The sequence below is a fragment of the Lampetra planeri genome, chromosome 3 (assembly GCF_965212315.1).
Source record: "Lampetra planeri chromosome 3, kcLamPlan1.2.h2, whole genome shotgun sequence".
Lineage (NCBI taxonomy): Eukaryota > Metazoa > Chordata > Hyperoartia > Petromyzontiformes > Petromyzontidae > Lampetra > Lampetra planeri.
In genome coordinates, this window is record NC_136109.1 from 23,595,391 (window position 1) to 23,611,897 (window position 16,507).

At 45.9% G+C, this 16,507-nt stretch overlaps 1 protein-coding gene, 1 long non-coding RNA gene and 2 other non-coding genes across 4 annotated transcripts; all 4 read left to right on the forward strand.

Annotated features, from left to right (window-relative positions):
- The first annotated feature begins 1,254 nt into the window (after positions 1-1,254).
- On the forward strand, positions 1,255-6,939 carry RPL4 (ribosomal protein L4). The gene is made up of 10 exons (XM_078624267.1): positions 1,255-1,627; positions 2,865-3,036; positions 3,844-3,950; positions 4,219-4,357; positions 4,618-4,742; positions 4,881-5,010; positions 5,555-5,711; positions 5,947-6,030; positions 6,216-6,336; positions 6,624-6,939. The coding sequence occupies exons 1-10, from the start codon at positions 1,625-1,627 to the stop codon at positions 6,846-6,848; spliced, it is 1,263 nt and encodes a 420-aa protein (XP_078480393.1). The 5' UTR covers positions 1,255-1,624; the 3' UTR covers positions 6,849-6,939.
- On the forward strand, positions 4,040-4,140 carry LOC144717384 (small nucleolar RNA SNORD16). The gene has a single exon (XR_013585103.1). It is a non-coding gene; the product is annotated as a small nucleolar RNA SNORD16 (small nucleolar RNA).
- A 2,666-nt stretch (positions 6,940-9,605) lies between the features above and the next one.
- On the forward strand, positions 9,606-15,990 carry LOC144741789 (uncharacterized). Its single transcript, XR_013590043.1, has 9 exons — positions 9,606-9,692; positions 11,617-11,702; positions 12,241-12,496; positions 12,742-12,842; positions 13,620-13,753; positions 13,996-14,115; positions 14,863-14,997; positions 15,274-15,323; positions 15,740-15,990. It is a non-coding gene; the product is annotated as an uncharacterized LOC144741789 (long non-coding RNA).
- On the forward strand, positions 12,055-12,153 carry LOC144717383 (small nucleolar RNA SNORD16). The gene has a single exon (XR_013585102.1). It is a non-coding gene; the product is annotated as a small nucleolar RNA SNORD16 (small nucleolar RNA).
- Positions 15,991-16,507: the final 517 nt, after the last annotated feature.

The following is a 16,507-nucleotide window of genomic DNA, read 5'->3' on the forward strand; positions in this document are numbered from 1 at the left end:
ATTGCAACACAAGCAATCATCATCAGGTGGGAAAACCACAGCACTTCAGCAATTTTGTATTGCTGTGGTTTTCCCACCTGATGATGATTGCTTGTGTTGCGATCGAAACGTCGTGATTTGTTTTATTTTATTTCTAACTACGTGACTTTACCGAAAGAACCAAAGAGTATGAATACCCCGAGTTAATTGTAACATTTTTGGGCTGTAATATTCCCAACAGTATTTCATCATGTGTGCAATATTGTTTCCCATTTGCGGATGTGTAGTGGGTATCCACGGAGACACACACACTAGAACTTGGGGGAAACACGTTCATTATAACACCCCAACAGGTCAACTGCATCAACGTACACTTGGTTATCTAGACCACAACGAGGTAGTACACTTGGTTATCTAGACCACAACGGGGTAGTACACTTGGTTATCTAGACCACAACGGGGTAGTACACTTGGTTATCTAGACCACAACGGGGTAGTACACTTGGTTATCTAGACCACAACGGGGTAGTACACTTAGTTATCTTGACCACAACGGGGTAGTACACTTGGTTATCTAGACCACAACGGGGTAGTCACTACATAACCGGGTCAGTCAGGAACACACTGCCTGACCCACGAAGCCGAGCGGAAAGATCGAAGACCGGATCGGCCCTCGGGAATTCTCTTTCATGCCTCTAATAAATTCACTCCAGAGGAGGAGAGTGCTCGCACGTGCAATGAGATTGGTGGGAGACAGCTAGAGGTTTTTTTTTTTTAAACATAAATTGGTTGCTTTCTCTACAAATGTTCATATTAATTTAGCATGGTTATGGGCATTGCCGGATTAAGCTAGTACGGGGCATGTAGCACGTGTTGTTATAAAGGGGCCCGAAAAATGTAATTAAATACACAAATAAAAAAATACTTTATTACTTGCATAGTAAAGTAATTGTAGTTTTCATTTGCTATACAGCCAGATAATACGACAAATCGCTAACCTTAAACGCCCAGTCGTTCATAAAAGCTGAAGGCGGTATAGTACTATAGTAATAGAGCAAGTGCAGAGTCACTGAACCGGAATAGATAGCTTGAAAGCGTTTATCGCGGGGGCCCTTGAAAGTGCGGGGCCCGTAGGATATGTCGCTACTTTTGCTGCTAGGATAATCCGGCGCTGATAGTGACGATTTCAAGAGATCGATCACCAATGTAGCTGCAATTGGGCAGCCTCTGGCACTAATCACATTGACCACGCCCACCGGCGATGTCCCCGCCCCCAAGAACCGCACAACGCGCTCCACCAACAACAAAAAAAACATCCCCACGCAAACAAAAAATAATCCGCACGCTAAAATTCAAACGAGCATCACGCGAACACGGCGATTTTACATCACGCACGCACACACACAAAAACACACCGCGCAATTTGTTTCAATCGTTCAAATCAAACGTAAAACACGTTCACTGCGGATATTATATTCTTATTTCGTCGTGGGTGGAGGCGGTGGTGGGGGGAGGTGACGCGGTGACGCGGTGACGCGGAGGAGGATGGAGGCGTGACGCGGCCCCTCGCGCGCTACTTGCGGCCTCTTCCTCCGTTACCGCCGTCAGGAGACGCTGAGGCCGCGGAGCCGCGCTAACGAGAATCATGGTAACGTGGCGTTTCTCGCGCGGACGAACGTCTTCTTCGGTCCCTCTAGAAGCACGGGCGGCGGCCTTTACCATGAACGCCAGTTCGGTGTCTCTGTGAATCCGTGCCTTGAGGGGGGAGGTTGTTTTTTTGATGTGGTGGGTCAGGGCCCAGCGCGAGTAGTGGAGCCTGGGCCTTGCTCAGGCGAGGACACGTGGGCTGAGAGCGGCTCCTAAGCGGAGTTAGATTTTATTTTTTTAAACTGCGTTTGTAAATTGTGTTTCAAATTAGTAAAGGGTTGTGGCTGCGTGGTCCGGCAAAGTATAGTTTTTTTTTGTTAAAGATGGACTGGCTTTTCGTAGCAATGTGGAATTGCCATCACAACGGCCTTAGAGGGAGTTGAGCAATGGGTTAAGGGAGATATTTTCCCCACTGCGGCTTTAGATTTTTATTTTGTTGTGCTCTTAAAAGAGTGGCGATTTTTTTTTATATATATGAGGCAACTGCTGTTGGTAGACCAGACTGCGAAATGACGCGTTGCGGCGATGTTACAGTAAAGCATAAATGTGGAAGCCCATAGGCCAATCGATGAAATGTTGCGGGTATCATGTTTACCGAGACCTTTTAGACAAAGGAGAGGCCAGGTTGTTAATCGAGTCGGGCATACGGCTCATACGAGATGGGCCTAGGCCTAACATCAACACGAGAATCGGACTTTCGATATGCACTCGTTTAATCGTCGAAACTGATAATCCCCGCCGTCTATTTGTAATGTGTTTAGATCAGGGCCAAACACCAGTACAAGGGGGAAGGTTATTGTATTTGTCAATCTTTATTATTTACAAAATTAGTCCAGTAATTAAACTGAGCTGTAATAAGGCAGCTAGCTCTCAGCTCAACGACGCCTTGGCCCCTAGGTAAAACGTACTGAAATAGACCTCACTCAACAGTCATAACCAAGCTCTTAGTTTTTTTCGGTAAAGTCACGTAGGTAACCAAAATTCCAGCCCCATGCCACGAATCTAGCCCAGCCTCTTTGCTTGCTTGGACTGCTTCAATTTTGCCTCGTTGAGAGTAAAATACCACTCTTGCTGTGACTCATAATGGCGAAGTACACGCTACTTGGTAGACACGTGCTGTTTATTCTACCACGCGCATACATTTATTCGTGGGGTACCCATGACAAATGTAAATCAAAACATGAAACGTTCAAATGCGCTCATTTTAAGTGCGTTAACTTGTGTTTGTGTTTTTACAGGCGTGCGCACGCCCACTTATAAGCATATACTCTGAGAAGGGGGAAAGCTCTGGCAAGAGTGTGGTCATGCCGGCCGTGTTCAGGGCGCCCATCCGCCCGGACATCGTGAACTTCGTGCACACGAACCTGCGCAAGAACAGCCGGCAGCCCTACGCCGTCAGCGTGAATGCAGGTACGGTGAGCCCGGGACCGTACTTCCCCCACCAAATCACCCAATCACCCAGCAGTCTTAACGGGTTTACGTCTTCTCTCTCGGCCGCCAATAGTCGACGTCCGTGGAGATGTGGGATCACACGTGGTGGATTAATGAGCAATCGTCGTGGACTACACAAGCCGGAAAATCACGAATAATTGATGTAGCTTGTGGTCCTAAAAACTCTGGTTTTAATGTAGTCTCTGCCTCTTACCTTTATCTAGGGATATTAAATAGCCTTCAAAGTTAAAAAGTACATACCAATTTGCACTATTTTGACTGTACAGTGCCATTCATTGGTCTATTAAAATGGTATAATTATTGCCTTGATTAAACATGCTCTAGTTATATTTACTGTTTAGCCATTTTGATTTAAAGCTTTCGTGACTGCAGGGATTCATATTCTTGGTTCTTTCGGTAAAGTCACGTAGAAGGGGAAATAATACGTGACTTTACCGAAAGAACCAAGAATATGTTTAGCCATTGCTGACGAAACTTTAAACAAAATGCACCTAATATATAATCCGTAACATAACGGTCATTAGGCTCGGAAGTGTATCCTAGGCATCAATGTGACGAAATTGCTCATTCGCTGTTATAGCACAAGTGCCAATGTGAAACAACGCCTTAGTGGAATGGCAGTGAAACGCAAATGCTAGGCATCAATGTGACGAGATTGCTCATTCGCTGATGTTATAGCACAAGTGCCAATGTGAAACAACGCCTTAGTGGAATGGCAGTGAAACGCAAATGCTTATAACCATCGTCGTGCGTTGTCCCTTGCAGGTCACCAGACCAGCGCCGAGTCGTGGGGTACTGGCCGAGCTGTGGCGCGTATCCCCCGTGTGAGGGGTGGCGGTACGCACCGCTCCGGACAGGGTGCCTTCGGAAACGTATCCTTTCTCGCGTCTTGTCATGGGGTGGGGGGGGGGGTGGAGTAGAGCGTCGCAATTCTACGAGTGCCTCAGTCGCGCCACCGCCTTGCCGTGTTGCTGTAATTTGCAACTTACTGTGCGTCTGGTGGCGGTAGCCTGCCGTCGTGAAGCCAACGCACGCGGATGCTGAAAACTAAACCACTGAGCAAGGCGCTTGGCAGCTGTTTGTGCGGGTCGTGTTTTGGTTCGTGCGTAAAGATGAATCCTTGACAGCTCGTCCATGTAGATGTGCCGAGGAGGTCGCATGTTCGCGCCAACCAAGACGTGGCGTCGCTGGCACCGGCGTGTGAACGTGACCCAGAAGCGTTATGCCATATGCTCCGCTCTGGCCGCCACTGCTCTCCCTGCGCTCGTCATGTCCAAGGGTGAGCACCAGTGGGATCTTTTTCACATGACAAAAATTTCAAGTGGAATGAAATCTTAATTCGTGGTATTTGGAGATGTGATGAGCCTTGCTTTTTGGTCTGAGTTGCAGATGCACCCTGATAATAATTAAGTCCTGATTCTCCAAATGTTCACCTAAAAGGGACTGTATTTTGAAGGTTATTTCTATAAGACTGTTTGCATGTTTAGTTGATACAGCTGCTGAATGCATCTGTGGATTCCACGGTGTGTCCCCCACTAGGCCATCGCATCGAGGAGATCCCCGAGGTGCCACTGGTAGTTGAGGACAAGGTCGAGGGCTACAAGAAGACTAAGGAGGCTGTGCTGCTGCTCAAGAAGCTCAAGGCCTGGAACGACGTCAAGAAGGTTTGTTCAAAGTGCCTGGCGAGATGGTTTTTCGATCCCCTTGTTATGCAAGGCGTGTCATATGCTCAAATGTCCTTGTAAAAACAGTACACGTGTACTGCACGGTTACACTGTTTAAAGCGTGTGTTTGCTTCGTAGGTGTACGCCTCCAAGCGCCTGCGTGCAGGCAAGGGCAAGATGAGGAACCGTCGTCGCATCCAGCGCCGCGGGCCCTGCATCATCTACAACGAAGACAACGGCCTCACCCGCGCCTTCCGCAACATCCCAGGTACCTTACTGCCTGGGTTGTGGTCGTCCAGTATAGGTCTCTAGCGTATTTGTATGTTTTACCGCGTGTTGTTCTGACTTCATGCCGTGGGGTACAACGTAAAAACAATGGAAAGATATTCGGAGTATCCTGTCCCATTAGCCAGTGTACCCTCATATAGGCAGGAGTCGATGAATAATTGTAAAGATATGAATTAGCATCGTGAGTTAAGCGTACTCTTTTTTTAAATCCTTTATATTAAGTTCGCTTGCTTGTTTGCGCGCTTACGACCGTGCAAATCTTTCGGTCGTTTTTTAACCCACTTCCCGTGATCCAATCGAGCTGACATTTTGCACAGACTCGTTGTGCGTGACAATTTATTTTCGTGAAAATTTTTTTCCAAAATTTTACACTTTTTAGGAATAAATTAATTATATTTAATTACCCATAGGTGGCAGCCATCTCAAGCCAGAGGACGAGAGGACTCTAGCCGCCACGCATATAAAGGATTTATAGTGAAAAACTGTGTTTTTACGGGTTAATTTATTTTTTTTTCCACGCGCAGGCATCACACTTCTGTCGGTGAAGAAGCTGAACCTTCTGCGCCTGGCGCCTGGTGGGCACGTGGGCCGCTTCTGCATCTGGACCGAGAGTGCGTTCGGCAAACTGGACGACATCTACGGCACCTGGCGCAAACCCTCCAAGGAAAAGTCCAACTACAAGTAATGCTGCGGTCTTAATACTGGATGTTGGTGGAAAATCATACGGAGGCTCTCCTAGAGCTCTTAGATTTTATGGTGTTGTACTAGAAACAGTACGTATGTTGAACTTATTTTGTACCGTGCTTAGTCAACTGTGCTAAACTGAGGTGAATAAGTGTGTGCGCGCGTCATTGTACGAAACTTGAACTATGCAGATCTAAGTTGTCGATGGATTTATCCCGTTTTTTTTTTGCAGCCTACCCATGAACAAGATGACCAACTCTGATCTCAGTCGTATCCTCAAGAGTGAAGAGATCCACAAAGTGCTCAGACCACCAAAGTAAGTGTTTCGTTTGCAGAATTGACTGATATTTCCTTTATGGTTCCCCCCACAAGCACGTTCATTAAGTTTAAAGTAAACAATTGCACAACATTAGGTGTTTTCTAATCACTGTACGTTCTTTATCAAGTAATATTTTTTTACAAAATTGCTTGTTTCGGTTACCTGCTCGCTGTCTTTTACAGCAAGAAGATTGTGCGTCGTGTGCTGAAGAAGAACCCACTTAAGAATCTCCGAGTGATGATCAAGCTCAACCCGTACGCCAAGACGGCTCGCCGGAACGCTCTCCTCACAGAGGAGCGCCATGTAAGTCTTGAGGACATGCGTGACCTGCAAAATCGCATCCTGCAACCACTAAACGAAATGTCCCCATTCATGCAGTTGATTGTAATGGGTGTGTAATTGTGCTGATCTCTGACTCTTAGAATGATGATATTATGATGTTATGTATTTATGTAATGAAGTTGCATTTTCGTTCTGTTTTATTTCTTGCTGTTAGCTAAATATTTAAACTGGTGCTGGTAGTAGTGGGCAGGTGCATTTTTGTGATCTACATTGACATTTAACACGGACTTCTATTTCTCCAAAAACAGAAGAACAAGGATACTGTTGCTGTTAAAAAGGCTGTCAAACAGGCCAAACAGGCCAAACAGGCCAAAGCGGATGCCAACAAAGACCAGAAACCCGCAAAAGAGCCAGCCGTCAGGACGCCAGCCGTCAAGGCGGCCGCAAAGAAGAAGGCAGCGGCGAAGAAAGCGGCCAAGATCGCAGCCAAGATAGCAGCCAAGACAGCCAAGACAGCCAAGACCACCGCATAACTGGCCCTGATTGGAGCCACCCATGCAGACTTGCTGTGCCGGCCTTGTTCGTAACACCTGGTTCGTTCAAATAAAAGGCAATTAATGACAATGGATCTTGCATCGTGTTGTCCTTTGCTTCAATTCAGCACAAGTTTTCACTAAAAATGAGATTGTTTTTCAACTGTATTGTAATCAATATGTTGCTTAAGTGTTTATTTAAACCTTCTTGGTTTTTTCGGTAAAGTCACTTCTACGTGACTTTACCGAAAGAACCAAGAAGATGAATCCCTGCAGTCACGAAAGCTTTAAATCGAAATGTTTATTTAAAATTGTGATCGTGCAGATGACAGATTTTGTCTAAATTAATGAGCTCAGGTTTTCTGAAACTACAGACCTCGTTACCCACCACCTACATTTTTTCGCGTTTACCAATTTACTCCCCATGCAGATGCAAATTAACTGGTGGCTCGCAAGGATTGGACTTTGGAGAAACTGTATGAGCGTGCATGTTTGTGTTTGCATCTACTACAGTATACACATTACATAGTTGCTGCTTTGGTGAGCTGTACATGAAATTAATAGTTTAGTTTAAATACTGTAACTCGGTAAAGGAAGATTTTATGGGTAAAAAATTTGGAATGCCAGTTTCTCAAAACTTTATTGCAGTGACTTTCAAATTACTCTGTCCCTTCGGTAAGTCGCGTAGAAAGAAAAATTAAATAATAGAATACGACGTTTCGATTGCAACACAAGCAGTCATCGGGTGGAACTAAATTTGAGAGACAAAACAGACACGGAGACAACATAGACACTGTTTGCTTGTGTGTGTGTGTCTCCGTGTCTGTTTTGTCTCAAATTTTATTCTACCTGATGACTGCTTGTGTTGCAATCGGAACGTCGTATTGTATTTAATATATTTTCTTTTATTTTCTTCGTGACTTTACCGAAAGAACCAAAGAATAATTCCTGCAGTCACGAAAGCTTCAAATCGAGTTTGACTTTCAAATGTTACTGGTATACCAATTTGCTACCTTATTGAATTCACCCTGACCAGAATCATGCACTTTTGTCCACGGTTGGAGAATTGACTTCAGACCTTTGCAAACGAGTTATGTGGAAAAAAAAATTAGAATTTGTGTTTTTGAGCTTTTGACTGCATATCAGTGGTGGCCCCCATATCAATGAGCGTTTCAAATGTCACGTTCCTATCGGGGATTAATAGAATAACCACTTGCATACAAACTTGACTGGATATCGTTCAGGGAAAGGATTGGTCCTGAAATGGTTAACGAGCCAAACTCCTAAGACATTTGAAATGACGTATGATGGATATCCACGTTAATTTCAAAGATAAGTTTTATTCAGCTGAGAACCCATCTAGGTGACATTTTCCCCGCTGGATGGTAAAAGCCCTTTCCGAGCTTGGTTAATGTATAAACAGCAATGTCTACGAACTAATGGAAGACTCTTATCCGTTAGAAACCATGCAGTTCCTGCATGTAGCGTACGTGATGGCCAATGGAGGGTGTTGTGTTGGCACGATATAATTGTGGCACAGCTAGGTTTGGTCATAAGACTCCTTTCCGTAACTTTTTGTAATATAATAGCTATTATAATAGCCGAGAGCTGAGTCAAACGTTGCGAGTCCAAGTGACTTCAAAGTAGCAGTGGGTGGCCAGTCTCCTTTGGAGGGCCAGAGCAAAAGCGGGAATTCACATTCCCATGAAAATCTGTCCTCTTGACAATGACGCAGTCGAGCGGTTACGCACGCGAGGGCATGTTAAGGGTGCAACGTGATAAGCCACTGGCATGGACATTGTCAGAGAATGAAACAAGTTTATAACACGTCGGCTTTCGCGACCAATATTCATAATATACATTTTTTTGGGTGAGAGCTTATATGGGGCCGTCCATAAATGACGTCACGCACCTGGGGGGGGGGTGAGAAATGTGACGTCACATCAAAATGCGCAACTTTAAATAAATATAGACAACACGTTCTACTTAATTAAATATACTTTTTAATAAATGTTTTCTCTTAACAGTGCAGCGGCACATTAAATACGCACTACAATGACAATAGTTTAAAGAGATTTGAAGCATGTTTTTTTTTTTGGGGGGGGGGTAGATCTTTGTGACGTCATTTGAGGGGGGGTCTGACTTTTTGTGACGAGGGGAGGGGCGGTCAGAAATCGTCCAAAATCGCGTGACGTCATTTATGGATGGCCCCTAAATATAAATGTGTCGTTAAACCCGCCACCACCCGACACAGCCAATTAGTAAGGTTTGTCACGTAAACAGAACGTGGCCAATTCGTTACTAGTCCAGCACATCGGTATGTTGGTGAGTAAATCCGCAACATTTGCAATCTTGAGTACGACGTTTCGCCAGTAATTACAAGCGGCGTCATCAGGCGGACAGCCAGATCTGTGTCTGCCTGGAGATGGAGCAACAATATAAAGTCGTGCAAGAGGCCCGGTGAATTTGACGCCTTCATCCAGCAGTGGATAAGTCGAGGACAACGACGATTTCGAAGCTCCGCCTCCTTACGACACCACGTGGTTAACCGCCGAAGCACCTCAAATCTGTAACACTTCGCCGACCGAAAATAATTCCTCGACGAAACTGCGGTGGTACCGTGGTTTGTGTTCGCGCGCGTATATATAAACATCATTCGAGGTGCGTCGTATTCTTTGCGATCCGCTAAACGTCCGGTGGGGATTACGTTTGTTCTGTAGAAGGTGGTGCAGTAGGCGGATCACTTCCCCCCCCCTCCCCCCCTCCGCGGAAGGTTTTCTCGGGCTATATAAGGGCGACGCCTCGAGCTCACGGGTCTCTTTGTTTCGTGGGACCTCCTTGTGGGTAAGATTTCTTGGCGATGCTCAACTCATGCAAACGTGAAAATGTGCGATCGTAATTTTTTTAAAATTCTACTTAGCGACACCAACAACAACGTGCGACGTTTAGTAAGAGTCGGGGCGGTATGTTGTTTCTCCACTCTCCAATTAAAATCTCGGCGAGGCTATTTTTACAGGAAATTTGTGTCGAACACGTGGTCCGCACGCGTGTTTCTCAGGCATTGTGTGGGGTGGTGGGCCTTGCCAACCTACAGCCGTAGTAGATCCACTGCTGGATGAAGGGGACCCCCCCTCCCCTCCGAATTCGCCACCGCAAATGCGATGCAGCGAATCGGTCGTTTGGGAGCCTTTGGCCGCACTCCATTCTTGGCAAACGCGGCCGAACACTTCACCCTGGGCGGCCGACGTTTCGTGCCCAAGCCCACTTGGGTTGTTGATTGTGACCGAAGTAAAGTTTGCGGTTTAAACACGTGGGCTCCGGAGGGTTGGTGAGCTTTGCTTGGCCCATTGCGTTTAAGGATTTCCAAAAACTTGGTGAAGCTTTTGGGCCCGGCTTTTGTATTGAAATGGCGAATTCGATGGGTTGATAACCTGGTGTTTCACGTGAAGGGCCTTGGTGTTTAACCGGTCGCAATTTGGTGCGTTGCCGAAAAAGCTTTAATACTCGATAACGTAAATGGTTACAATTAATCGCTAGTTAAAATAACAAGTGTGGATTTTTGAAGGATGGGCCACCGTCTGGAAAATGAGTGCCAACCGGAAGCCCCCACGATTATAAAATCTTTACATTTTAGCCTGATTAAGTACGCGGCTTTTACGTTGATCACCGTTTTGAGTAAAATAAGACGGCGGTGGAATGCATGGTATAAATATTTAACACGGTAACTAAAATGTGCATCTTGTTAAACAAGCCAATTATATTTTGCTGAAGTCGGGATTATTAACGAGTGCTATTTATGAATCGCGTTTAGTGTGTAGTCAACTCTGTTAATGTTTGGCGGATGTACAGTTATTTTTATTGATAGTGTTTATATTAAGTATAAAATGTTCACAATTGATCCACATCTGAGCTTGTACTGTACCACCTTGAATTGTATTCTAATTAACCGGAAGTTTAATCCCAAGTCCTTGCAATGTGAAAATGTTACTAAAGATGTAAACGTTACTAAAACACTTTGTGGGAGCACAAAGTATAGCGTTGAGAAATCGATTTCTGGCCACTGTTACACTAAACCAACGCGAACTGGCCGGGGTGATGAAGTATTTGGTCAAGCAACCCCCCCCCCCCCATGACCGACACATGGCGTGAGAGCCTTGATCCTAAGCGGTGGTTTGAAGGGGAAGTTCCTGAAGATTGTATTGCAACGAATACAATTTCCAGCAGAAATGGGGTTCAAACCCGGGTTTGTGGCTTCATGCGACCACGTGTTTGTATACCAGTAGAGGGCGCGTTTTAAGCCGTAGGGGTTATTGGGTGCAGTGGAACTCTGGAGATGTTTTAAGCATTTAATACCGAGGCTGTGTGTAAAATCACTGCCTTAAAGTGTCGTTGACTTAAATAGTTTGCACTCCTTTGACTGCAAACGTTTATGGCAGCGACCTGATGAATGACACGATTTGATCTCCATCGATTTAGGGGTGGGGGATAGGGAGGTGGAAATTAAAAAGGCACGTTGAAGAAACGCTGAAAAGTAACCGAAATGTGTTGTAGCTAAATGAAAACGTTAACCAGATGGTATTGCAGTGGTGTAGCGTCCACTGCGCGTTGGAGACGTGATGAGATTCCCACTTCGGTCCGTGTTGCTGATGCACCCTGATAACAACGAAGTCCTGATCCTCCAACTATTAAAACTGCAGCATTGTTGTCGCTTTTGGTTACTGCAATTACATTTTGACTTGACCCCCCCCCACGTGTTTGTCGGTTGCAGGTCACCTGACCAGCCATGTGTCCCTCTGGCGAGCGGCATTGGCGGCACCACTGGCCAGTCAAGGCGGAGTGCCATCAACCAACCACGTATCCTTTCGTTGTCACCCCACCCACCTTTGCAGCTCTGGGTTTCTTCGGGGGAGCAGAGTGAAAAATCCAGTAGCGTGGGATATTTGTCATGTGCCTCTGGCGCAGGGATTTAAATGTGGGGGCTCCTGTCGATTTCCCCCATCTCTACAATGTAGCCAGTACGTATGTTGAACTTCTTTTGCACCGGTACGTAGCCAACCATGTTAATTGGCGGTGTGGTGGAAGACCAACAATACAGGTCCCCCTTTTTTAGCACATTGTGGTGCGGTTGAACTCTGCCTGCACATTCAATAAATAGCTGCGCCACTGAAAGAATAAAACTTGGTCCCACATTCGCGCACCACCGCCTTGCCATGATGCTGTAATTTGCGACTTACTGTGCGTCTGGTGGCGGTAGCCTGCCGTCTTAAGCCAGCGCACGCGGATGCTGAAAACGAACCACTGAGCAAGGCGTGTGTTTGACGGGAGGAGGGGGGTAGTTGTGGGTCGTCAGTTGTGAATTGTGGCAATAATCCTTGACTATAGAAACTTACAGATGTCCTGGAAGACACGTGGGTGCCAGCAAAGATGTTGGTGAGCATCCATCCCGTGGGTGAATGCGGCGCTAGCTGCCTGGTGACCTGCCATGCATGGCCTCGTCACTGGTGTTGGATCAGGTCCTGAGGAAATCCTTGGAGGTGGTGCCCTGGTGAAGCCGTTGATGGCGACTCGAATGTATGCTGACCAACGCTAACAAGTTGAACAATCTGAAGCTGGTGTGGCCGGGCCTTGCTTGGCTACAAACCCCGAAGGTGAGCAGCGTTCTTCATGAGCATTTGTGTTGCGCATCGGTGTACGGGCGTCTGGAGAACGTGATGAGACAAACTAAATGTTCACTTGCCGTTCTGATTTTACGTGTTGAGGCTGAACAGGCTGATTTCTCCAGATGCAACCATGACACCTGAAGCATCGTCATAATGACACAGAAACTTGACGCTTTACTTTGAGAGTGATTACGCATCGGCTAACAACAAATGGGTGGTTTTGTCTCTTCCAGTGCGTTGCCCTCTGAGCGCTCCAACGGCATTCTGCAAGGGTGGTGTGCTGAGGCTGCTCAGTGGGATGTCTTCCTCCAGCAGCTCCACTCTGCAAGTTGAGGTGAAGTGTGTTTGTTGAACTGATAACTTTTCGTGGTGTTGATTTTATATAAATAAATGGGAGTTTTATCAGGCTATTAAAGGTTTAGATATAGTTTACAATTTGTGACCTGGAGGACGTGAAATTGGAATTCCCTTCTGGATTGCAGTCGATTGGACTTAATCCCAAATCCCAAGGTGAAATACAGCAGCAATGCGGGACGCATTTTTGCAAACATTGGCGCATTCACATGCGTAACGCAGACAAGTGTGCGCACAGACATTCTTACGAACTGTCTGGTCATGCGATCTTTTGCTCGTTCACCGATTGGATGAATATTGGATTGCATTCACGATCGATTTAAAAAAAACTAGAATCTCACCCAATTGAGGTTTGACGTCCTGCAACTGCATCGCCACCGGTGGGTGTCGATATTGATTAAATCGATTAGCCTCCATGGAATGGCAACCAAAATCGTGCAGTGTTACGGTCATTCAGATGGGCTGGCCTAGAAGGTTGTGGGTCTGAAGGGTGGGGTGGGTCGTAAGCATTTGGAGAACGTGATGAGACAAACTAAATGTTCACTTGTCGTACTGATTTAACGTGTTGAGGCTGCACAGGCTGATTTCTCCAGATGCCGACCTGTGCTATTGGCTATTCAAGTTGCATGATATGCAGTTTTAATTGCAATGGATGAGGTTGGAGATTGAATTGTGCACAGTCGATCTCTAGCAATCATCTAAGGTGAAATATTGTCCCAATGCGCACATGCTAACCACATTTGCACTGCGTTATCAGGGTCCTTGGGAGCGGTGCCTGGTGCAACTCATTATTGAAACACGGCGTGCTGCACTGGGCCACACTTGTACCGACCTACACCAAGAAGTGACTGAGCTGGTGTGACTGGGCCTCGCATGGCGATAGCCCCCAAGGTGAGCTACGGTTTTATTTTTTTTTCACGAGCCTAAAGGTGCGGGTCGTGTGTTTTTTTTTAATTGGTGTTGTCTGGAGAACGTGATGAGACAAAATAAATGTTCACTTGCCGTTCTGATTTTATGTGTTGAGGCTGAACAGGCTGATTTCTCCAGATGCGTACTGACGCCAACTGCATTTCATGTTTTGCTGGGTGAGGGTATTGCTCTTGAGCTTGACAAATGGGTATTTCTCTTCCCAGTGTGTAACTCGTTGTGCTGAACACCCAAATGCTGCCATCTTACACGAGCTGAAGATGAGACTCCTCCGTTGCCGTGACTGCTCAATGGCGGGGGATGGTCTTCTAGGAGGGCCCAACTCTGTAAGTTGCTGCAAAGTGCGTGTTAACTGATCATCTGACGTTATGAAAAGAAAGTTTTGCTAATTCCTGGCTGTAAAAGGTTTTAAGACATGTTTTACAATGTTGGTACAATTTGAGGGGGGGGTGCCATTTCGATTGCTTTGGATTCGCACAGTCGATAGCAAACTAATCCAAGGTGAAATACTGCAGCAATGCAGTTGAGTGGTAATTTGAAAAATAATGATGCAAAAATGTACAAGAGTAAATTCCTCGCATGTTTGCACAACGTGCGCACACGCGCCTAAACAAACTGTCCACGTGGTCACGATCTTTGTGGTTCGCTCACCAGTTGGATGAATCTAAAGTAATCTGGCTGAATTGGGTGCAATGGCGTTGCAGCTGCACCGCGACTGATGGAGATGCAGTTCTCTCCTCCATGGGCTCGCAGCGATGTTTAAACTGTTTCGGTGTCGAGATTGAGTGGCGAAGAGGCGCGTGTCCTGAAGCGCAGTCTTGTGTGTCTGGAGAACGTGATGAGACAAAATAAATGTTCACTTGCCGTACTGATTTAACGTGTTGAGGCTGAACAGGCTGATTTCTCCAGATGCAGACTCGTGCTATTTGCCTATTCAAGTTGAATATGATTTGCAGTTTTAATTGCAATGGATTGAGTTTGAGATTAGACTGCACAGTCGATCTCCTAGCAATCATTTAAGGTGAAATATTGTCCCAATGCGCACATGCTAAACACATTGGCACTGTTATCAGGGTCCTTGGGAGCGGTGCCTGGTGCAACTAATTATTGAAACACGGCAGTGCTGCACCGGGCCACACTTGTACCGACCAACACCAAGAAGTGACTGAGCTGGTGTGGATGGGCCTCGCATGGCGATAGCCCCCAAGGTGAGCTACGGTTTTATTTTTTCACGAGCCTAGACGTGCGCGTCGTGTGAAAGTGTCTGGAGAACGTGATGAGACAAAATAAATGTTCACTTGCCGTACTGATTTTCCGTGTTGAGGCTGAACAGGCTGATTTCTCCAGATGCAAACGTCGTGACACCCCGACGCAAAATGTACAATGTGCGTAACTGCGCAAATTAGACGTCTTGTACATGCTATATGCTTCGATACTTTTTTTATTGACCCTGCTCAGCTTAACAGATGTTTTGTTTCTTTTAGTTCATGCGGGGACTGCTCATTGGAACATGGATTTCGAGAACTTAAACTCTGTAAGTGGAGGCGTTGTACACGCGTGCGTTTTCCGTGCTCTCGTTTTCCGAAAGCCATTGAACTGATGATATTCCGTGTTGTTGATTTTGATGAAAACAAATTGAGTCCTACTGATCTCTGGCTATCAAAGGCTTGGACACGTTATGCAATCTTAAGTGAAATCCGATGGTGGGGGATCGCGATCTTATTCCTCTACATTGCATGCAGATGGAGTTGAACTACTGCACCAAATTGAAACTAAATCCCAAATGTGCGAGTCTTTAAAATCTAAAACTTGCATACATAAATGCCAGCATTATCTCTTCCATGAGATTGCATAATGTTTTGGGTCTTTTTAATATGGATGAAATATACCTTGTGACTCCAATTGAAGTCTTGAAAAGTGAAGGTGTCTCGTGTTCTTGTTTCACACCAGGTTGAAAGAGGAGGAGAGAGGGCCCTGCTACCGAAGTTGCCAAGAGGCTGACACGAGGCTGGAGCGTGCCCCCGTCGTGTTGTACAGCAAAGGGAAGACGACTGGCCTTCGGCGCGTGCAAACGGCGCGGCTCGGCAGCCGTTTCTAATATTTTGTTGTGAAAGTCGCGTTTTTCTTTGAATTGTCACATTTGCTGTTGCGCTCTAAAACGGCTTGACTTGCAAAGTTGATAATAAAAAATCTGAGCATCACACGCGGTGGTTGTGTTTTTTTAGTCGACATTTTTCAGCATTACAACGGTGGTACACTTGACAACGGAAAGCTTTCACTTTTTTTCACTTTGCATGTCATACAGAACAAGTCGCACAACATGGCAGTTCTAACCTCCCCTTGTGTGGGGAAACAGGACACGTGATAAGCAAAAACGGCATCCTGGGGGTAACCTGTTACAGGGGATGAGTGCTTGAGCTGATTTAAAAGCTGCAATTTTCCCGTAACATGTTGGGATTTTTGTGGTTTCCCAACGCCTGCAACCCATGGCTGTAAGAAGCCGGTAACACCTCCATCGGCTGCCCTGTTGAACCTTAAATAGCAGTCATGTAAATTAAAGGGACTTATAAAGTAAAGAAACTGAACGCTGGCAGTTTCGAAATGTAATTTAACTCAATAAATGGTGCACTTTAACTCGTTCTGAAATCGCGGTAATGTGTGTTGTACAGATAGCAGTTTTGCTAGCTTTATTTTAATATTTGGCTTGTTGCACATTAA